The sequence below is a fragment of the Crinia signifera genome, chromosome 6, assembly GCF_055691185.1.
Source record: "Crinia signifera chromosome 6, ASM5569118v1, whole genome shotgun sequence".
Lineage (NCBI taxonomy): Eukaryota > Metazoa > Chordata > Amphibia > Anura > Myobatrachidae > Crinia > Crinia signifera.
Genome location: NC_139222.1, coordinates 2,477,952 through 2,502,451, shown reverse-complemented (window position 1 = coordinate 2,502,451; position 24,500 = coordinate 2,477,952). Strand labels below are relative to the sequence as shown.

Sequence of the window (24,500 nt, the reverse complement as noted above, 5' to 3'; positions counted from 1 at the left end):
TGGAACCGCTATCCTGTATTTTTAGGAAGCACTCAAATATCAAAGGCTTTAGGGCTGGTGAAGATAGCGATATTGTTTCACTTTTTGCAGACGATATATTAATCTACTTGGCTGATTATAAGTCCGACCTACCAGTGGTACTTAAGGCTCTGGGGGAATTTGGTAGCCACTCCGGGATTAAGATAAATTGGGAGAAATCTCATGCACTCCATGTTGATGTTCCAGGTTCCCTTGCGGCCCCCCATCCACTCCCTTTGAAATGGGTCTCTACTTTCAAATATCTAGGAATTTGGATCTCCAAAGACCCCAGTGCGTTTATTCCCCTGAATATATTCCCACTAATAGATCAGTTAATAAAAAAATGTAGGGTCTGGAATCGTCTGCCGCTTACTGTAACGGGCAGGGTGAACTTAATAAAAATGGTTATTCTCCCAAAATTTTTGTATGTTCTCCAACAGGTCCCAGTTTATCTTCCCAAAGCGATCTTTAGAAGAATTAATGGCATTATGTCATCATTTATTTGGCATAATTCCAGACCTAAATTGCAAATGCAAATCTTAATGCAAGACAAACAAGAGGGGGGCTTGGCGCTACCGGATCTTAGGAGGTATTATATCGCGGCTCAATTAATTCAACTGAGGCCATGGCTAAGCCCACATCCAAACGTGGACCAGTTAGCGACCCTGGTACATTCATCCTCCCCAGGAACTAGTCCCCTGTCGAAACTTCTTGGGGGGCATACTCGAGCAGGAGACCCGCCCATTATAGTTCAGGCCATAAAGGTGTGGAGAGAGGCCAATTCACTGCTTGGATTTATGGAGTTGGATCCGGAATATCCTATAGGGGAATTAGGTGATAGGGGAGCGATGGCGACCTTGCAATTAAAGGCCACGTGGGGGGCGTATCTGATACAGTCAGTGGGTCAGCTATACAAAGATGGTTGTTTGAAGTCCTTTGTGCAGCTTAGAGAGGAGTTTGGGGTTCCGCAAACATTCTTCTTCCGCTATTTGCAATTACGAAGTCTTCTAAATAAGTTCCTCCCCTCCCCCCCCCTGTGCTTGGTGGAATCCCCGCTAAAAAAATTATTGAAAAAAGACTCTAAATATAGCTCTGTGGCCATACTATATAAGCTTCTTAACAAGGCTCGTTTATGCATAAATATGTCGCATCTAAGAGGAAAATGGGAAAGCGAGGTAGGCCCCTTAAGAGATAAGGAATGGCAAATAGCCACGTCATCAGTATCGCTATCCACCAACTCTATTCGAGTACAGCAGGTCCAATTGTTTGTCTTGCATAGAGCATATCTTTCCACGAATCGAATTGTCAAATTTAGACCTGATGCTTCATTGATGTGCCCGAAATGCAGATCATTACCTGGTTCTTTTCTACATTTATTATGGGAGTGCCAGGAAGTGGCAGCTTTTTGGAGGCAAGTAATGGATATTATGGTGGAGATAGGGATCCCTAGAGAAGCTTTATCCCTGAAAAGCTGTATCCTGAATATTGTAGATGAAGTAGGGATATCTGGTAGTGAAAAAAAATATCTTATAAATCTTGTGGCTTTAGCCAAAATGATCATCGCAAGAACATGGTTGGCAGCAAAAAGTCCTGAAATTAATAGCTGGATTGGCCTGGTTAATTATATGTGCACCCAAGAGAAATATTTGCACCTAAGTAGGAATTCACTAGGGAAATTTAATGTAGTATGGGATAGATGGAGATCTTCTAGATATTGGCACTATTGAAATACGTAAATTCTTTATTGTTTTTTAATTATGATTGTAACCCTTGGGGTTCTTGCCCCTCTTATGGTTGATGTGTTGTGTGTATTTATTGGTTTTTTTCCCCCTGCACCACGTTTCTATTTTCTATATACCCCATTTGGTGAGATATGGTAGTGTAAAAACCTAACTATATCTATATTCGAATATATTTAGATTGTGTTTGTATAGCATTACACTATCGATAACACTGCGTACATTTTTTGATCATTGATTGTTTATATGCTTATTTTCACTTTGAGTATCTATAAAATTGTATAACCAGGCCAAAGGACTACTTGACAATTCAGCTTCCCCCGATTATGCAAGTGGAAAGCTAAGGATCGGCCTCCACCCCATAGTACCTATCTGGCTGCCAAGTTCCATTATGAACTTAAAGCATATCTTGTAAAGATTATCCCTAATATGGGTCCCTGTCAGCGACCTAATTCTAGCCCCATGGAGTCCACCTGTATTTAATCCAACAGGTTTGTTGAGTATTCAGTATGGAATCTGTTTGACCAAGCTTGACCAAGCCCGACCCTGCCTTTTTTTTTTTTTTTTTTACGAAATTAGACTGTACCACAGATGTCTTTGTATCTTTGTCATTCTTTGTTTGCTATGTTCTTTAGCGCTTATGTGTTTTTTGTTTCTTATTCTCTTTTATAGTGAAAATTAAATAAAGATTATGTATAATAAATATCCTACACCAGTGTGAGAGGGGCGCTGTGGGCGGTGCTGTGTGGTGACCAGCTAATATACTACACCGGTGTGAGAGGGGCGCTGTGGGCGGTGCTGTGTGGTGACCAGCTAATATACTACACCAGTGTGAGAGGGACGCTGTGGGCGGTGCTGTGTGGTGACCAGCTAATATAATACACCAGTGTGAGAGGGGCGCTGTGGGCGGTGCTGTGTGGTGACCAGCTAATATACTACACCAGTGTGAGAGGGGCGCTGTGGGCGGTGCTGTGTGGTGACCAGCTAATATACTACACCAGTGTGAGAGGGGCGCTGTGGGCGGTGCTGTGTGGTGACCAGCTAATATACTACACCAGTATGAGAGGGGCGCTGTGGGCGGTGTGGTGACCAGCTAATATACTACACCAGTATGAGAGGGGCGCTGTGGGTGCTGTGTGGTGACCAGCTAATATACTACACCAGTGTGAGAGGGGCGCTGTGGGCGGTGCGGTGACCAGCTAATATACTACACCAGTGTGAGAGGGGCACTGTGGGCGGTGCGGTGACCAGCTAATATACTACACCAGTGTGAGACGGGCGCTGTGGGCGGTGCGGTGACCAGCTAATATACTACACCAGTGTGAGAGGGGCGCTGTGGGCGGTGCTGTGTAATGACCAGCTAATATACTACACCAGTGTGAGAGGGGCGCTGTGGGCGGTGCTGTGTGGTGACCAGCTAATACTGTATACTACACCAGTGTGAGAGGGGCGCTGTGGGCGGTGCGGTGTGGTGACCAGCTAATATACCACACCAGTGTGAGAGGGGCGCTGTGGGCGGTGCGGTGTGGTGACCAGCTAATATACCACACCAGTGTGAGAGGGGTGCTGTGGGCGGTGCTGTGTGGTGACAAGCTAATATACTACACCAGTGTGAGAGGGGCGCTGTGGGCGGTGCTGTGTGGTGACCAGCTAATATACCACACCAGTGTGAGAGGGGCGCTGTGGGTGCTGTGTGGTGACCAGCTAATATACCACACCAGTGTGAGAGGGGCGCTGTGGGCGGTGCTGTGTGGTGACCAGCTAATATACTACACCAGTGTGAGAGGGGCACTGTGGGCAGTGCTGTGTGGTGACCAGCTAATATCCTACACCAGTGTGAGAGGGGCACTGTGGGCAGTGCTGTGTGGTGACCAGCTAATATACTACACCAGTGTGAGAGGGGCGCTGTGGGCGGTGCTGTGTGGTGACCAGCTAATATCCTACACCAGTGTGAGAGGGGCGCTGTGAGCGGTGCTGTGTGGTGACCAGCTAATATAATACACCAGTGTGAGAGGGGCGCTGTGGGCGGTGCTGTGTGGTGACCAGCTAATATCCTACACCAGTGTGAGAGGGGCGCTGTGGGCGGTGCTGTGTGGTGACCAGCTAATATCCTACACCAGTGTGAGAGGGGCGCTGTGGGCGGTGCTGTGCGGTGACCAGCTAATATACTACACCAGTGTGAGAGGGGCGCTGTGGGCGGTGCTGTGTGGTGACCAGCTAATATACTACACCATGTGAGAGGGGCGCTGTGGGCGGTGCGGTGCGGTGACCAGCTAATATACTACACCAGTGTGAGAGGGGCGCTGTGGGCGGTGCTGTGTGGTGACCAGCTAATATACTACACCATGTGAGAGGGGCGCTGTGGGCGGTGCGGTGCGGTGACCAGCTAATATACTACACCAGTGTGAGAGGGGCGCTGTGGGCGGTGCTGTGTGGTGACCAGCTAATATACTACACCAGTGTGAGAGGGGCGCTGTGGGCGGTGCTGTGTGGTGACCAGCTAATATACTACACCAGTGTGAGAGGGGCGCTGTGGGCGGTGCTGTGTGGTGACCAGCTAATATACTACACCAGTGTGAGAGGGGCGCTGTGGGCGGTGCTGTGTGGTGACCAGCTAATATACTACACCAGTGTGAGAGGGACGCTGTGGGCGGTGCTGTGTGGTGACCAGCTAATATAATACACCAGTGTGAGAGGGGCGCTGTGGGTGGTGCGGTGACCAGCTAATATCCTACACCAGAGCGAGAGGGGCGCTGTGGGCGGTGCTGTGTGGTGACCAGCTAATATACTACACCAGTGTGAGAGGGGCGCTGTGGGCGGTGCTGTGTGGTGACCAGCTAATATACTACACCAGTGTGAGAGGGACGCTGTGGGCGGTGCTGTGTGGTGACCAGCTAATATAATACACCAGTGTGAGAGGGGCGCTGTGGGCGGTGCTGTGTGGTGACCAGCTAATATACTACACCAGTGTGAGAGGGGCGCTGTGGGCGGTGCTGTGTGGTGACCAGCTAATATACTACACCAGTGTGAGAGGGGCGCTGTGGGCGGTGCTGTGTGGTGACCAGCTAATATACTACACCAGTGTGAGAGGGGCGCTGTGGGCGGTGCTGTGTGGTGACCAGCTAATATACTACACCAGTATGAGAGGGGCGCTGTGGGCGGTGCTGTGTGGTGACCAGCTAATATACTACACCAGTATGAGAGGGGCGCTGTGGGTGCTGTGTGGTGACCAGCTAATATACTACACCAGTGTGAGAGGGGCGCTGTGGGCGGTGCGGTGACCAGCTAATATACTACACCAGTGTGAGAGGGGCACTGTGGGCGGTGCGGTGACCAGCTAATATACTACACCAGTGTGAGAGGGGCGCTGTGGGCGGTGCGGTGACCAGCTAATATACTACACCAGTGTGAGAGGGACGCTGTGGGCGGTGCTGTGTAATGACCAGCTAATATACTACACCAGTGTGAGAGGGGCGCTGTGGGCGGTGCTGTGTGGTGACCAGCTAATATACTACACCAGTGTGAGAGGGGCGCTGTGGGCGGTGCGGTGTGGTGACCAGCTAATATACCACACCAGTGTGAGAGGGGCGCTGTGGGCGGTGCGGTGTGGTGACCAGCTAATATACCACACCAGTGTGAGAGGGGTGCTGTGGGCGGTGCTGTGTGGTGACAAGCTAATATACTACACCAGTGTGAGAGGGGCGCTGTGGGCGGTGCTGTGTGGTGACCAGCTAATATACCACACCAGTGTGAGAGGGGCGCTGTGGGTGCTGTGTGGTGACCAGCTAATATACCACACCAGTGTGAGAGGGGCGCTGTGGGCGGTGCTGTGTGGTGACCAGCTAATATACTACACCAGTGTGAGAGGGGCACTGTGGGCGGTGCTGTGTGGTGACCAGCTAATATCCTACACCAGTGTGAGAGGGGCGTTGTGAGCGGTGCTGTGTGGTGACCAGCTAATATCCTACACCAGTGTGAGAGGGGCGCTGTGGGCGGTGCTGTGCGTTGACCAGCTAATATACTACACCAGTGTGAGAGGGGCGGTGCTGTGTGGTGACCAGCTAATATACTACACCATGTGAGAGGGGCGCTGTGGGCGGTGCGGTGCGGTGACCAGCTAATATACTACACCAGTGTGAGAGGGGCGCTGTGGGCGGTGCTGTGTGGTGACCAGCTAATATACTACACCATGTGAGAGGGGCGCTGTGGGTGGTGCGGTGACCAGCTAATATACTACACCAGTGTGAGAGGGCCGCTGTAGGCGGTGCTGTGCGGTGACCAGCTAATATACCACACCAGTGTGAGAGGGGCGCTGTGGGCGGTGCTGTGTGGTGACCAGCTAATATACTACACCAGTGTGAGAGGGGCACTGTGGGCGGTGCTGTGTGGTGACCAGCTAATATCCTACACCAGTGTGAGAGGGGCGCTGTGGGCGGTGCTGTGTGGTGACCAGCTAATATACTACACCAGTGTGAGAGGGGCACTGTGGGCGGTGCTGTGTGGTGACCAGCTAATATCCTACACCAGTGTGAGAGGGGCGCTGTGGGCGGTGCTGTGTGGTGACCAGCGAATATACCACACCAGTATGAGAGGGGCGCTGTGGGCGGTGCTGTGTGGTGACCAGCTAATACACTACACCAGTGTGAGAGGGGCACTGTGGGCGGTGCTGTGTGGTGACCAGCTAATATACCACACCAGTGTGAGAGGGGCGCTGTGGGCGGTGCTGTGTGGTGACCAGCGAATATACCACACCAGTATGAGAGGGGCGCTGTGGGCGGTGCTGTGTGGTGACCAGCTAATATACCACACCAGTGTGAGAGGGGCGCTGTGGGCGGTGCTGTGTGGTGACCAGCGAATATACCACACCAGTGTGAGAGGGGCGCTGTGGGCGGTGCTGTGTGGTGACCAGCGAATATACTACACCAGTGTGAGAGGGGCGCTGTGGGCAGTGCTGTGTGGTGACCAGCTAATATACCACACCAGTGTGAGAGGGGCGCTGTGGGCGGTGCTGTGTGGTGACCAGCGAATATACCACACCAGTATGAGAGGGGCGCTGTGGGCGGTGCTGTGTGGTGACCAGCTAATACACTACACCAGTGTGAGAGGGGCGCTGTGGGCGGTGCTGTGTGGTGACCAGCTAGTATACTACACCAGTGTGAGAGGGGCGCTGTGGGTGCTGTGTGGTGACCAGCTAATATACTACACCAGTGTGAGAGGGGCGCTGTGGGCGGTGCTGTGTGGTGACCAGCTAATATACTACACCAGTGTGAGAGGGGCACTGTGGGCGGTGCTGTGTGGTGACCAGCTAATATACTACACCAGTGTGAGAGGGGCGCTGTGGGTGCTGTGTGGTGCCTGCTGCAGTGCAGGTGTAACCCGACCACTTACCTGGCGCCGCACCCTCTCACCTTCAGGCCGTGCCAAACCATGGTCCTGGAAAACTCCGGCACCTGACACCAGGCACTTCCCCCCCGATGGATTCCCCTCCCGTACTGTCAGGAACACAATGGGGGTTAGGAAGGCTCCACCGTTCTACTCACAGAGGGTTGAATGTGGAGGGGGTAATGGGTGGCTGCAAACTTCACCGGCTGGGTGACTGGTCATCATCGGCCGGAGCCTCAGCCACCCAGCTTCACCTATTGGCACTCGGACACCCAGGAGCTTCACCTATTGGCACTCACACATCCCTGTGCAGCCCCAGGCCGGTACTCATGGGGAGGGGAGACAGACAAACGTAGGGACTGCTCCCTCCCAGGCTCTGTCACCTTGACGTCCGCTCTCCAGGACCTGTAGGGGAAACACAACCTCCCTATCCTATAACCTTCCTAACACGGGGATAACTGCCCTACGCTCCCCCAACAACATACATTACGCTGCAGGTATCTGGTCCCTCACACAATCCACTAATATGCAAAACACAGTAACATGTCCAAAACCCACAAAGAATAACATCAGGCGGCAGGCCTAGTGCCTGAAAATATAGCCCGGGCCTAGAGCCCATCCTGCAGGGGCCTGACTATGGAGGCTCAGGCCTGGAGCCTAAATCTCTAGCCCCTGGGTAACACGCCCACTTAACGGGGCCTCGAGCCTTATGCCCGGCTGTTGTGCTATGGGCTTAGTGCCAGAACGTGGGGCCTTGAGGCAGGATGCCCCACCTACATTACCTGAGGGCCAGGAGGACCCACCTAAAACACCCACGGGCCTAATTCCCGACCTATAATGGGTCCCACGGGCCGGCCTGGAGGGCCCGACTAACTATACCAGGGCCTAATGCCCAGTGGTAGGGGCCACAGGCCAGGAGGGCCCAACCATGAAATGACCGCTTGGGCCGAGAGGGGTCTGTCTATGCCCACGGGCCTAGTGCGTGATCACCCGGTGGTCTAGGTAGGTGTGGGGTAGGTGGCCCTGGGGCCGCCTACCTGGTGTTGGGAGAGGCCGCGGGGAGCTTCATCAGCTCTAGTGTTTTCCACCCCCGCTGCTCTCTCCAGGTCCGGACGCCATATTCTTTCTTCTGCTGCTGGCCCGTTGCTTCTTTTCTTCTTGCATGAGGTGCCGGAGATCTTCTGGCTTGATCCCGGTGTCTTCTGGCCTCTTCCATGGCCGCCGGAGCTGTTCTCCTCTCCGCCGAAGCCTTCTTCCTCCAGCAGCGTCTTCTGTCTTCTTACAGAGCGCTACTGCGCTCCGCCAACAGGGGATCCTCTTCTTCCACCTCCCGGCGGCGTCTGTCGTCAGACGCCGGGGCGGGGCCGAGTACGGCGCGGTGAGCTTCCTATTGGATGCCGATTCAGGAGCCATGATTGGCTCCCGAATGGCACCAATGTTTAAACGCCGGGGGCAGCGATTTTCATTGGTGGCCAAAAAAGCGCCAATTACAAACAGCTGCCGCTCCGTCGCTCCCAACCGCCGCTTGTCCACCGCTGTTAGCGCAGAGATCAGACAGCTGATCCCTGCACCGGGGCACATCACTACACCAGCCATACCGACACTGTGCACAGATTTCCCTGTCATAAGCCGATCCACAGGGAGGAAATCAATCACTTACAGGAACAGCACAGTCTGCACCACCTGTATTACAGGAACAGCACAGTCTGCACCACCTGTATTACAGGAACAGCACAGTCTGCACCACCTGTATTACAGGAACACCACAGTCTGCACCACCTGTATTACAGGAACACCACAGTCTGCACCACCTGTATTACAGGAACACCACAGTCTGCACCACCTGTATTCAGTCTGCACCACCTGTATTACAGGAACAGCACAGTCTGCACCACCTGTATTACAGGAAAACCACAGTCTGCACCACCTGTATTACAGGAACACCACAGCCTGCACCACCTGTATTACAGTAACACGGACCACCTGTATTACAGTAACACCGGGGTCCACACCACCTGTATTACAGTAACACTGGGGTCCGCACCACCTGTATTACAGTAACACCGGGGTCCGCACCAGGGCCGGACTGGGACCAAAAATCGGCCCTGGCATTTTTGAGCACACAGGCCCACCAGGAGTAGGCGGGACCATTGCGCGGCGAAGCCGCGTGCCAAAAAGGGGGTGTGGCCTCACTGAAAGGAGGCGTGGCATCACAAAAAGGAGCACTACACATTATGGAATACACTGTTATGCCCATTACACATTATGGAACACACTGTTATGCCCATTACACATTATGGAATACACTGTTATGCCCATTACACATTATGGAATACACTGTTATGCCCATTACACATTATGGAATACACTGTTATGCCCATTACACATTATGGAATACACTGTTATGCCCATTACACATTATGGAACACACTGTTATGCCCATTACACATTATGGAATACACTGTTATGCCCATTACACATTATGGAATACACTGTTATGCCCATTACACATTATGGAATACACCGTAATGCCCATTACACATTATGGAACACACTGTTATGCCCATTACACATTATGGAACACACTGTTATGCCCATTACACATTATGGAATACACTGTTATGCCCATTACACATTATGGAATACACTGCTATGCCCATTACACATTATGGAACACACTGTTATGCCCATTACACATTATGGAATACACTGTTATGCCCATTACACATTATGGAATACACTGTTATGCCCATTACACATTATGGAATGCACTGTTATGCCCATTACACATTATGGAATACACTGTTATGCCCATTACACATTATGGAATACACTGTTATGCCCATTACACATTATGGAATACACTGTTATGCCCATTACACATTATGGAATACACTGTTATGCCCATTACACATTATGGAATGCACTGTTATGCCCATTACACATTATGGAATACACTGCTATGCCCATTACACATTATGGAATACACTGTTATGCCCATTACACATTATGGAATGCACTGTTATGCCCATTACACATTATGGAATACACTGCTATGCCCATTACACATTATGGAATGCACTGCTATGCCCATTACACATTATGGAATGCACTGTTATGCCCATTACACATTATGGAATGCACTGTTATGCCCATTACACATTATGGAATGCACTGTTATGCCCATTACACATTATGGAACACACTGTTATGCCCATTACACATTATAGAATACACTGTTATGCCCATTACACATTATGGAATACACTGTTATGCCCATTACACATTATGGAATACACTGTTATGCCCATTACACATTATGGAATACACTGCTATGCCCATTACACATTATGGAATACACTGTTATGCCCATTACCCATTATGGAATGCACTGTTATGCCCATTACACATTATGGAATGCACTGTTATGCCCATTACACATTATGGAATGCACTGTTATGCCCATTACACATTATGGAACGCACTGTTATGCCCATTACACATTATGGAATATACTGTTATGCCCATTACACATTATGGAATACACTGTTATGCCCATTACACATTATGGAACACACTGTTATGCCCATTACACATTATGGAACACACTGTTATGCCCATTACACATTATGGAACACAATTGCTATGCCCATTACACATTATGGAATACACTGCTATGCCCATTACACATTATGGAACACACTGCTATGCCCATTACACATTATGGAACACACTGTTATGCCCATTACACATTATGGAAACACACTGTTATGCCCATTACACATTATGGAATACACTGTTATGCCCATTACACATTATGGAACACACTGTTATGCCCATTACACATTATGGAATACACTGTTATGCCCATTACACATTATGGAATACACTGTAATGCCCATTACACATTATGGAACACACCGTTATGCCCATTACACATTATGGAACACACCGTTATGCCCATTACACATTATGGAATACACTGTAATGCCCATTACACATTATGGAATACACTGTTATGCCCATTACACATTATGGAATACACTGTTATGCCCATTACACATTATGGAATACACTGTAATGCCCATTACACATTATGGAATACACCGCTATGCCCATTACACATTATTGAACACACCGTTATGCCCATTACACATTATGGAATACACTGTTATGCCCATTACACATTATGGAACACACTGTTATGCCCATTACACATTATGGAATACACTGTTATGCCCATTACACATTATGGAATACACTGTTATGCCCATTACACATTATGGAATACACTGTTATGCCCATTACACATTATGGAATACCACTGTTATGCCCATTACACATTATGGAACACACTGTTAGGCCCATTACACATTATGGAATACACTGTTATGCCCATTACACATTATGGAACACACTGCTATGCCCATTACACATTATGGAATACACTGCTATGCCCATTACACATTATGGAATACACTGTTATGCCCATTACACATTATGGAACACACTGTTATGCCCATTACACATTATGGAATACACTGTTATGCCCATTACACATTATGGAATACACTGTTATGCCCATTACACATTATGGAACACACTGTTATGCCCATTACACATTATGGAATACACTGTTATGCCCATTACACATTATGGAACACACTGCTATGCCCATTACACATTATGGAATACACTGCTATGCCCATTACACATTATGGAATACACTGCTATGCCCATTACACATTATGGAACACACTGTTATGCCCATTACACATTATGGAACACACTGTTATGCCCATTACACATTATGGAATGCACTGTTATGCCCATTACACATTATGGAATACACTGTTATGCCCATTACACATTATGGAACACACCACTATGCCCATTACACATTATGGAACACACCACTATGCCCATTACACATTATGGAACACACCACTATGCCCATTACACATTATGGAATACACTGTTATGCCCATTACACATTATGGAATGCACTGTTATGCCCATTACACATTATGGAACACACTGTTATGCCCATTACACATTATGGAACACACCACTATGCCCATTACACATTATGGAACACACTGTTATGCCCATTACACATTATGGAACACACTGTTATGCCCATTACACATTATGGAATACACTGTTATGCCCATTACACATTATGGAATACACTGTTATGCCCATTACACATTATAGAACACACCGTTATGCCCATTACACATTATGGAATACACTGTTATGCCCATTACACATTATGGAACACACTGTTATGCCCATTACACATTATGGAACACACTGCTATGCCCATTACACATTATGGAATACACTGCTATGCCCATTACACATTGCCGCACACTGTATTGCCCATTACACATTATGGAATACACTGTTATGCCCATTACACATTATGGAATACACTGTTATGCCCATTACCCATTATGGAATACACTGCTATGCCCATTACCCATTATGGAATACACTGTTATGCCCATTACCCATTATGGAATACACCGTTATGCCCATTACACATTATGGAATACACCGTTATGCGCATTACACATTATGGAATACACCGTTATGCCCATTACACATTATGGAACGCCCTGTTATGCCCATTACACATTATGGAACGCCCTGCTATGCCCATTACACATTATGGAACACACTGTTATGCCCATTACACATTATGGAATACACTGCTATGCCCATTACACATTATGGAACACACTGTTATGCCCATTACACATTATGGAATACACTGTTATGCCCATTACACATTATGGAATACACTGTTATGCCCATTACACATTATGGAATACACCGCTATGCCCATTACACATTATGGAACACACCGCTATGCCCATTACACATTATTGAACACACCGTTATGCCCATTACACATTATGGAATACACTGTTATGCCCATTACACATTATGGAATACACTGTTATGCCCATTACCCATTATGGAACACACTGTTATGCCCATTACACATTATGGAATACACTGCTATGCCCATTACACATTATGGAATACACTGCTATGCCCATTACACATTATGGAATACACTGTTATGCCCATTACACATTATGGAACACACCGTTATGCCCATTACACATTATGGAACACACCGTTATGCCCATTACACATTATGGAACACACTGTTATGCCCATTACACATTATGGAACGCACTGTTATGCCCATTACACATTATGGAATACACTGCTATGCCCATTACACATTATGGAATGCACTGTTATGCCCATTACACATTATGGAATGCACTGTTATGCCCATTACACATTATGGAATACACTGTTATGCCCATTACACATTATGGAATACACTGCTATGCCCATTACACATTATGGAATACACCGTTATGCCCATTACACATTATGGAATACACCGTTATGCCCATTACACATTATGGAATACACCGTTATGCCCATTACACATTATGGAATACACTGTTATGCCCATTACACATTATGGAACACACTGTTATGCCCATTACACATTATGGAACACACTGTTATGCCCATTACACATTATGGAATGCACTGCTATGCCCATTACACATTATGGAACACACTGTTATGCCCATTACACATTATGGAATACACCGTAATGCCCATTACACATTATGGAACACACTGTTATGCCCATTACACATTATGGAACACACTGTAATGCCCATTACACATTATGGAATACACTGTTATGCCCATTACACATTATGGAACACACTGCTATGCCCATTACACATTATGGAACACACTGTTATGCCCATTACACATTATGGAATACACTGTTATGCCCATTACACATTATGGAATACACTGTTATGCCCATTACACATTATGGAGTACACTGTAATGCCCATTACACATTATGGAATACACTGTTATGCCCATTACACATTATGGAACACACTGTTATGCCCATTACACATTATGGAACACACTGCTATGCCCATTACACATTATGGAACACACTGTTATGCCCATTACACATTATGGAATACACTGTTATGCCCATTACACATTATGGAATACACTGCTATGCCCATTACACATTATGGAACACACCGCTATGCCCATTACACATTATTGAACACACCGTTATGCCCATTACACATTATGGAATACACTGTTATGCCCATTACACATTATGGAATACACTGTTATGCCCATTACCCATTATGGAACACACTGTTATGCCCATTACACATTATGGAATACACTGCTATGCCCATTACACATTATGGAATACACTGCTATGCCCATTACACATTATGGAATACACTGTTATGCCCATTACACATTATGGAACACACCGTTATGCCCATTACACATTATGGAACACACCGTTATGCCCATTACACATTATGGAACACACTGTTATGCCCATTACACATTATGGAACGCACTGTTATGCCCATTACACATTATGGAATACACTGCTATGCCCATTACACATTATGGAATGCACTGTTATGCCCATTACACATTATGGAATGCACTGTTATGCCCATTACACATTATGGAATACACTGTTATGCCCATTACACATTATGGAATACACTGCTATGCCCATTACACATTATGGAATACACTGTTATGCCCATTACACATTATGGAATACACCGTTATGCCCATTACACATTATGGAATACACCGTTATGCCCATTACACATTATGGAATACACTGTTATGCCCATTACACATTATGGAACACACTGTTATGCCCATTACACATTATGGAACACACTGTTATGCCCATTACACATTATGGAATGCACTGCTATGCCCATTACACATTATGGAACACACTGTTATGCCCATTACACATTATGGAATACACCGTAATGCCCATTACACATTATGGAACACACTGTAATGCCCATTACACATTATGGAATACACTGTTATGCCCATTACACATTATGGAATACACTGCTATGCCCATTACACATTATGGAACACACTGTTATGCCCATTACACATTATGGAATACACTGTTATGCCCATTACACATTATGGAATACACTGTTATGCCCATTACACATTATGGAGTACACTGTAATGCCCATTACACATTATGGAATACACTGTTATGCCCATTACACATTATGGAACACACTGTTATGCCCATTACACATTATGGAATACACTGCTATGCCCATTACACATTATGGAACACACTGTTATGCCCATTACACATTGCCGCACACTGTATTGCCCAATACATATTATGACACACAAGTAATGCCACACCTGGCGTGATAGAGAAAGAGATGTAGTTTCACTCCCTGCCAGTATTTCAGAGACACACAATCAGACACTAGATGATTCTGCTCTTATGTATCGCTACCTGTATGAATCAAGGAATTGTCCTGACTGTTACATTGATATGGAGATGGCTAAATGCACAGTATTAAATTGCTGTTTTACCTGGATAATGAGGGATATATTCTGACTAGGTGTTATGGTAAAACACAAGTATTTTATTGTGCACACTAAGTAAATTCACAAGCATGTATAAATATATGCTAATAAAGCGTTATGCTGTGGATAAGTATCAATGTAACAGTCAGGACAATTCCTTGATTCATATAGGTAGTGATACATAAGGGCAGCGCCAATCCAACTAGATTTGTGTACTTGAAAAGAGGATTGGGGAATCCTGAGTTTGGCAGCGCCCATCATACACAAAGGGTGAGCGCAGTAATCCACTCCTCTGAACTAGATGATTCTGGACTGGCAGGACCATACTAGAAGCTACTCATATATATATATATATATGATAAGATAAGGAGTGTTCCCTGGATATACAGTAGTGGCACATACAGTACTTTATAAGAGCCCTTCACCTGGGAAGCACTGCCATGTCTTTCTCTAACTGGGGCAGCTTCTCCTCCTGCAGTTTTTTAGGCCAGGTGCTGATTGGGGAGCGAGACAGCCAGCCCAGGAGCCGCATCAAAACTCAAGTCCCAGCAGCAGTACAGAGGGGAGGTGGTGGCGCTGGCGCCCTGTGTGTCAGTGTCAGTGCGGCAGGGACCGCTGGCAGCAGTAGTCATGTAAGATGACAAATCTGAGCCCTCGTCACCAGGCATGTGGTGTGATCTGCATCCAATCAGAGGGCTAAAAGTCGCCGCGGCTCAACCAATACGTGATCCTTCTCACCCGAAGCGGCCACGGCTCAGCCAATCGACGCCTGCTCTACTGGCAGCAGAACAAGGTGACGCGCTGTTATGTAGCGAGAGCGTGTGTCTCCCTGAGCTGCAGCCTCACAGCGGCACATAGAGCCAGCAAGGAGGCAGCGGGGCGGGCTCAAGGGCGGCCGCTTCATGGCGTCATGGCGCCAATATGCTAATGACACGCACAGGGGCGGGGGGTGCTGGCACTGCGCTCCGTGAATGAAGCCCAGCTGCTCAGGACTTGAGGCAGCGGGCTCAGCATGGAAAATCGGCCCACTGGGCCATCGGCCCTTCTGGCATTTGCCAGAAGTGCCAGATGGCCAGTCCGGCCCTGGTCCGCACCACCTGTATTACAGTAACACCGAGGTCAGCACCACCTATATTACAGTAACACCTGGGTCTGCACCACCTGCATACCTCCCAACATGACCCTCTCTTTCAGGAACACAATGCTCTGTTCCTGCACTTCCCTGGTAATGTAGGATTGGCATCACCTGTGGTGACACCATTCTGATCAATCAACCTGTTCAAAGGGGGTGATGGGAATCCTACATTACCAGGGAAGCCCAGGAACAGAGCATTGTGTCCTCCTGGAGAGGGGTATGCTGGGAGGTATGGATAATGTAGGATTGCCAGCACCTGTGGGGAGCTAGGTAACTGATAAGAAAGGTGTCACCACAGGTGCTGGCAATCATACATTACCAGGGAAGCCCAGGAACAGAGCATTGTGTCCTCCTGGAGAGGGGCATGCTGGGAGGTATGGATAATGTATGATTGCCAGCACCTGTGGAAGCTAGGTAACTGATAAGAAAGGTGTCACCACAGGTGCTGGCAATCCTACATTACCAGGGAAGCCCAGGAACAGAGTATTGTGTCCTCCTGGAGAGGGGCATGCTGGGAGGTATGGATAATGTATGATTGCCAGCACCTGTGGGGAGCTAGGTAACTGATAAGAAAGGTGTCACCACAGGTGCTGGCAATCATACATTACCAGGGAAGCCCAGGAACAGAGCATTGTGTCCTCCTGGAGAGGGGCATGCTGGGAGGTATGGATAATGTAGGATTACCAGCACCTGTGGGGAGCTAGGTAACTGATAAGAAAGGTGTCACCACAGGTGCTGGCAATCATACATTACCAGGGAAGCCCAGGAACAGAGCATTGTGTCCTCCTGGAGAGGGGCATGCTGGGAGGTATGGATAATGTATGATTGCCAGCACCTGTGGGGAGCTAGGTAACTGATAAGAAAGGTGTCACCACAGGTGCTGGCAATCATACATTACCAGGGAAGCCCAGGAACAGAGCACTGTGTCCTCCTGGAGAGTGGCATGCTGGGAGGTATGGGTACTGTATGATTGCCAGCACCTGTGGGGAGCTAGGTAACTGATAAGAAAGGTGTCACCACAGGTGCTGGCAATCATACATTACCAGGGAAGCCCAGGAGCAGAGCATTGTGTCCTCCTGGAGAGGGGCATGCTGGGAGGTATGGATAATGTATGATTGCCAGCACCTGTGGGGAGCTAGGTAACTGATAAGAAAGGTGTCACCACAGGTGCTGGTAATCATACATTACCAGGGAAGCACAGGAACAGAGCATTGTGTCCTCCTGGAGAGGGGCATGCTGGGAGGTATGGATAATGTAGGATTGCCAGCACCTGTGGGGAGCCAGGTAACTGATAAGAAAGGTGTCACCACAGGTGCTGGCAATCATACATTACCAGGGAAGCCCAGGAGCAGAGCATTGTGTCCTCCTGGAGAGGGGCATGCTGGGAGGTATGGATAATGTAGGATTACCAGCACCTGTGGGGAGCTGGGTAACTGATAAGAAAGGTGTCACCACAGGTGCTGGCAATCCTACATTACCAGGGAAGCCCAGGAACAGAGCATGGTGTCCTCCTGGAGAGGGGCATGCTGGGAGGTATGGATAATGTAGGATTGCCAGCACCTGTGAGGAGCTAGGTAACTGATAAGAAAGGTGTCACCACAGGTGCTGGCAATCATACATTACCAGGGAAGCCCAGGAACAGAGCATTGTGTCCTCCTGGAGAGGGGCATGCTGGGAGGTGTGGATAATGTATGATTGCCAGCACCTGTGAGGAGCTAGGTAACTGATAAGAAAGGTGTCACCACAGGTGCTGGCAATCATACATTACCAGGGAAGCCCAGGAACAGAGCATTGTGTCCTCCTGGAGAGGGGCATGCTGGGAGGTATGGATAATGTAGGATTACCAGCACCTGTGAGGAGCTAGGTAACTGATAAGAAAGGTGTCACCACAGGTGCTGGCAATCATACATTACCAGGGGAGCCCAGGAACAGAGCATTGTGTCCTCCTGGAGAGGGGCATGCTGGGAGGTATGGATAATGTAGGATTGCCAGCACCTGTGGGGAGCTAGGTAACTGATAAGAAAGGTGTCACCACAGGTGCTGGCAATCATACATTACCAGGGAAGCCCAGGAACAGAGCATTGTGTCCTCCTGGAGAGGGGCATGCTGGGAGGTATGGATAATGTATGATTGCCAGCACCTGTGGGGAGCTGGGTAACTGATAAGAAAGGTGTCACCACAGGTGCTGGCAATCATACATTACCAGGGAAGCCCAGGAGCAGAGCATTGTGTCCTCCTGGAGAGGGGCATGCTGGGAGGTATGGATAGTGTATGATTGCCAGCACCTGTGGGGAGCTAGGTAACTGATAAGAAAGGTGTCACCACAGGTGCTGGCAATCATACATTACCAGGGGAGCCCAGGAACAGAGCATTGTGTCCTCCTGGAGAGGGGCATGCTGGGAGGTATGGATAATGTAGGATTGCCAGCACCTGTGGGGAGCTAGGTAACTGATAAGAAAGGTGTCACCACAGGTGCTGGCAATCCTACATTACCAGGGAAGCCCAGGAACAGAGTATTGTGTCCTCCTGGAGAGGGGCATGCTGGGATGTATGGATAATGTATGATTGCCAGCACCTGTGGGGAGCTAGGTAACTGATAAGAAAGGTGTCACCACAGGTGATGGCAATCATACATTACCAGGGAAGCCCAGGAACAGAGCATTGTGTCCTCCTGTAGAGGGGCATGCTGGGAGGTATGGATAATGTATGATTGCCAGCACCTGTGGGGAGCTGGGTAACTGATAAGAAAGGTGTCACCACAGGTGCTGGCAATCATACATTACCAGGGAAGCCCAGGAACAGAGCATTGTGTCCTCCTGGAGAGGGGCATGCTGGGAGGTATGGATAATGTATGATTGCCAGCACCTGTGGGGAGCTAGGTAACTGATAAGAAAGTTGTCACCACAGGTGCTGGCAATCATACATTACCAGGGAAGCCCAGGAACAGAGCATTGTGTCCTCCTGGAGAGGGGCATGCTGGGAGGTATGGATAATGTATGATTGCCAGCACCTGTGGGGAGCTGGGTAACTGATAAGAAAGGTGTCACCACAGGTGCTGGCAATCATACATTACCAGGCAGGAAAGCCCAGGAGCAGAGCATTGTGTCCTCCTGGAGAGGGGCATGCTGGGAGGTATCTATGCAGTAATAGGGCACTAGAGTGTTGGGTGTGGATCATCTATTACAGGCATTCCCAACCACGGTCCTCAGGGCACACCAACAGTACAGGCATTCCCAACCACGGTCCTCAAGGCACACCAACAGTGCAGGTTTTCTAGATATCAGGCTTGAGCACAGGTGACTTAATTAGTACCTGAGTGATTCTGATTAATCCATCTGTGCTGAAGCCTGGATATCACTAAAGCCTGTTGGTGTGCCCTGAGGACCGTGGTTGGGAATGCCTGCACTGTTGGTGTGCCCTAAGGACCGTGGTTGGGAATGCCTGATCTATTGGAATGAACTTAGGTCTAAAGTCATTAGGTCGACCCCACTAGGTCGACTGGCAGGAAGGTCGACCTGACTTAATGTCGACATGGGCCAAGGTCGACATGACTTAAGGGCGACTTGGCATAAAGGTCGACTGGTCATAAGGTCGACATGTTTTTTTTTTGGGGCCGAATGTCGACACAGTTGACATGAACACAGTTGGCAATGAGAATCGGACCCTCGCATCGCTCGCCACAGCTTTAAATACCTCCTCCACGTGCAGTAGTCGATGGTAGGTCATGAAATCCACCTGTCGGCACATGTCGGCTCAAAAAAACAGAGAAAAACCCCATGTCGACCCTATGACCAGTCGACCTTCCTCATGTCGACCTTTATGCCAAGTCGACATTGAGTCAGGTCGACCTTCCTGTCAGTCGACCTAGTGGGGTCGACCTAATGACTGTAGACCTAAGTGCATTCTATTAGTTGACCGCTTCCCAGTGTGTCAGCCATCTGTATAATAATGCAGCACCAGAGTCCACTCCAGCTGCACTATAACAAGGCACCAGAGGCTGCTCCTCCTGTACTACAGCAACCTGACACCAGAGCGGCTAAGACTATAGTATAATTATATCATTATGTGCTGCCAGACACAGCAATGGCCGCAATCTGCTCCTGCTGCCAGACACAGTAATGGCCGCTCTGTGCTCCTGCTGCCAGACACAGCAATGGCCGCTCTCTGCTCCTGCTGCCAGACACAGCAATGGCCACTAGTCTCTGCTCCTCCTGCCAGACACAGCAATGGGCGCTCTTTGCTCCTGCTGCCAGACACAGCAATGGCCGCTCTCTGTCTTCTGCTGCCAGACACAGTAATGGCCGCTCCCTGCTCCTGCTGCCAGACACAGCAATGGCCGCTCTCTGCTCCTGCTGCCAGACACAGCAATGGGCGCTCTCTGCTCCTGCTGCCTTGTGGGAGTGAGGGGCTCACACCTGACGTCTATGCACACTGCTGCTGCCAGACCGGTCTACAGGAATATGGTCGCCAGGCTCCGGCACTGAGGAGATGACTGGTGACGTAACTACAGAGGGCGGGGCTGTGACACCGGGGAGCAGCCTGTGCCAATCACACACTACTTCCTCGCTGTACATTGCTCCTAATTTCCGGCAACTGTGATCCAAGACTATCTTACTGGGAGGGGGCGGGGCTTAGGGGGGCGGGGCTCTGGCGGAACTAGGTCTGATCGGCGGGGAGGTCAGCCAGTCAGGGGGAGGGGGAGGGGTTAAATTGCGGAGCCAGGCAGCAGCAGCATTCACACAATCACAGCCAAGTGCCGCTGAGGAGGAGAACAGGTAATGGCGTCTGTACTGGGGGAGCAGCCTGTGGTGTCCTGTTATTATTATACAGGGGGAGCAGCATGTGGTGTCCTGTTATTATTATACAGGGGGAGCAGCATGTGGTGTCCTGTTATTATTATACAGGGGGAGTAGCCTGTGGTGTTCTGTTATTATTATACAGGGGGAGCAGCCTGTGGTGTCCTGTTATTATTATACAGGGGGAGCAGCCTGTGGTGTTCTGTTATTATTATACAGGGGGAGCAGCCTGTGGTGTCCTGTTATACAGGGGAAGCAGCCTGTGGTGTCCTGTTATACAAGGGGAGCAGCCTGTAGTGTCCTGTTATACAGGGGGAGCAGCCTGTGGTGTACTGTTATTATTATACAGGGGGAGCAGCCTGTGGTGTCCTGTTATTATTATACAGGGGGAGCAGCCTGTGGTGTCCTGTTGTTGTTATTATACAGGGGGAGCTGCCTGTGGTGTCCTGTTATTATTATACAGGGGGTGCAGCCTGTAGTTTCCTTTTATTTGTAAAATACAGAGGGAGCATCCTGTGGTGTTCTGTTGTTGTTGTTGTTGTTATACAGGAGGAGCAGCGTTTGGTGTCCTGGCTATGAGTTGTGCGGTGTAACCTATCATCAATACAGCATTGTGTGACAGGCACTGGGGCGTCTGATGTGTGACCAGGGCTGTGTGACATGGGGGATAGAGGAGGACTCAGTGCTTCATATCTATGTTACATGTGTGCTCTGTGCTGTGTAGTATAATTATTATACTTACTCCTAGACCACTGAGCTGTGAGGATCCAGAGAGTTTACTACACGTCACGTGAGGATGAGACGCGTCACTGATTCCCTGAGGATGGAGAAGGACGGGAGTCACATGTCTGAGAGGATACTAAGTCTCACCCTGGAGATCATCTACCTGCTGACCGGGGAGGTGACAGTGACATCACTTATATCTATAGTAATAATACAGGAGGTGACAGTGACATCACTTATATCTATAGTAATAATACAGGGTGGTGACTGGGGAGGTGACAGTGACATCACTTATATTTATAGTAATAATACAGGGACGTGACAGTGACATCACTTATATGTATAGTAATAATACAGGGACGTGACAGTGACATCACTTATATCTATAGTAATAATACAGGGAAGTGACCGGGGAGGTGACAGTGACATCACTTATATCTATAGTAATAATACAGGGACGTGACCGGGGAGGTGACAGTGACATCACTTATATCTATAGTAATAATACAGGGACGTGACCAGGGAGGTGACATCACTTATATCTATAGTAATAATACAGGGAGGTGACCTGGGAGGTGACAGTGACATCACTTATATCTATAGTAATAATACAGGGACGTGACAGTGACATCACTTATATCTATAGTAATAATACAGGGATGTGACAGTGACATCACTTATATCTATAGTAATAATACAGGGAGGTGACCGGGGAGGTGACAGTGACATCACTTATATCTATAGTAATAATACAGGGACGTGACCGGGGAGGTGACATCACTTATATCTATAGTAATAATACAGGGACGTGACATCACTTATATCGGTACTCTTTACCTAGAACGGCGCCCATCGCGACCATCGAATGCACTAAAAAACGGGTGCGATGCGATGCCCGCGATTTCCCATAGGGATCAATGTTAAAAGTGAGATTGGACGCGATTTTAGTGTTCAATGCCTCAATGCCCGCGATCTTTACATAGGAAACAATGTTAAATGGGCCACAGAGCCCAAATAGTCACCGTGAAGTCTGAAATGGCCTACACAATTGTTAACGCCACCCCACGAACAACGTCAACCCGAAGCGTGGCGAGCGCAGCGGTACGCGTCCTCCGACCTTTTCATACCCCCACTATCCACGTCGGCGTGGAGTTGAGAATAGTGTGGCGAGCGCGGCGAGCGCACGCGGATACCTTCACAGTTATACGCGTCCCCTCGCGGGCTTCCCAGGTGTCCATGGCGACGCGGACACCTGTGAAGCCCGCGAAGGGACGCGTTTACCTGTGAAGGTATCCGTGGCCGCTCGCCACACTATTCTATTCTCAACTCCACGCCGACGTGGATAGTGGGGGTATGAAAAGGTCGGAGGACGCGTACCGCCGCCCCTCGCGGGCTCGCTGCGCTCGCCACGCTTCGGGTTGACGTTGATCGTGGGGTGGCGTTAACAATTGTGGGGACCATTTCACCGTTCAAGGGCACTATTAGGGCTCTGTGGCCCATTTAACATTGTTTCCTATGGCCAAATCGTGGGCATTGAGGCATTTAACAGTAAAATCGCGTCCAATCACAGTTTTAACATTGATCCCTATGGGAAATCGCGGGCATCGCGTCGCACCCGTTTTTAATGTACCCGCGATGCCCGCGATTTTTTACCCCCGACACTGCCAATCGCGGCACCGTTCTAGGTAAAGAGTACCCTTATATCTATAGTAATAATACAGGGACGTGACCGGGGAGGTGACAGTGACATCACTTATATCTATAGTAATAACACAGGGACGTGACCGGGGAGGTGACTGTGACATCACTGATATCTATAGTAATAATACAGGGATGTGACCGGGGAGGTGACAGTGACATCACTTATATCTATAGCAATAATACAGGGAAGTGACAGTGACATCACTTATATCTATAGTAATAATACAGGGACGTGACCGGGGAGGTGACAGTGACATCACTTATATCTATAGTAGTAATACAGGGACGTGACCGGGGAGGTGACAGTGACATCGCTTATATCTGTAGTAATAATACGGGGAGGTGACATCACTTATATCTATAGTAATAATACGGGGAGGTGACAGTGACATCACTTATATCTATAGTAATAATATGGGGAGGTGACAGTGACATCACTTATATCTATAGTAATAATACAGGGACGTGACCGGGGAGGTGATGTCACTTATATCTATAGTAATAATACAGGGACGTGACCGGGGAGGTGATATC

At 48.5% G+C, this 24,500-nt stretch overlaps 4 protein-coding genes across 5 annotated transcripts in view; 3 read left to right on the top strand and 1 right to left on the bottom strand.

Annotated features, from left to right (window-relative positions):
* LOC146009797 (uncharacterized) overlaps window positions 1-24,500 on the top strand; it is a 928,908-nt gene that overhangs the window by 226,546 nt on the left and 677,862 nt on the right. The window lies entirely within an intron of this gene.
* LOC146009794 (uncharacterized) overlaps window positions 1-24,500 on the bottom strand; it is a 381,786-nt gene that overhangs the window by 129,667 nt on the left and 227,619 nt on the right. The gene's annotated exons all lie outside the window — the stretch shown is intronic.
* LOC146009796 (uncharacterized) overlaps window positions 1-24,500 on the top strand; it is a 562,226-nt gene that overhangs the window by 433,123 nt on the left and 104,603 nt on the right. The window lies entirely within an intron of this gene.
* Window positions 21,445-24,500, top strand: part of LOC146009834 (uncharacterized) — a 547,900-nt gene continuing 544,844 nt past the window's right edge. The window contains exons 1-2 of the mRNA XM_083150362.1: window positions 21,445-21,521; window positions 22,291-22,443. Of these exons, the coding sequence (XP_083006488.1) occupies window positions 22,339-22,443 (105 nt within the window). The 5' untranslated portion in view covers window positions 21,445-21,521; window positions 22,291-22,338. The remainder of the gene's footprint in view (window positions 21,522-22,290; window positions 22,444-24,500) is intronic.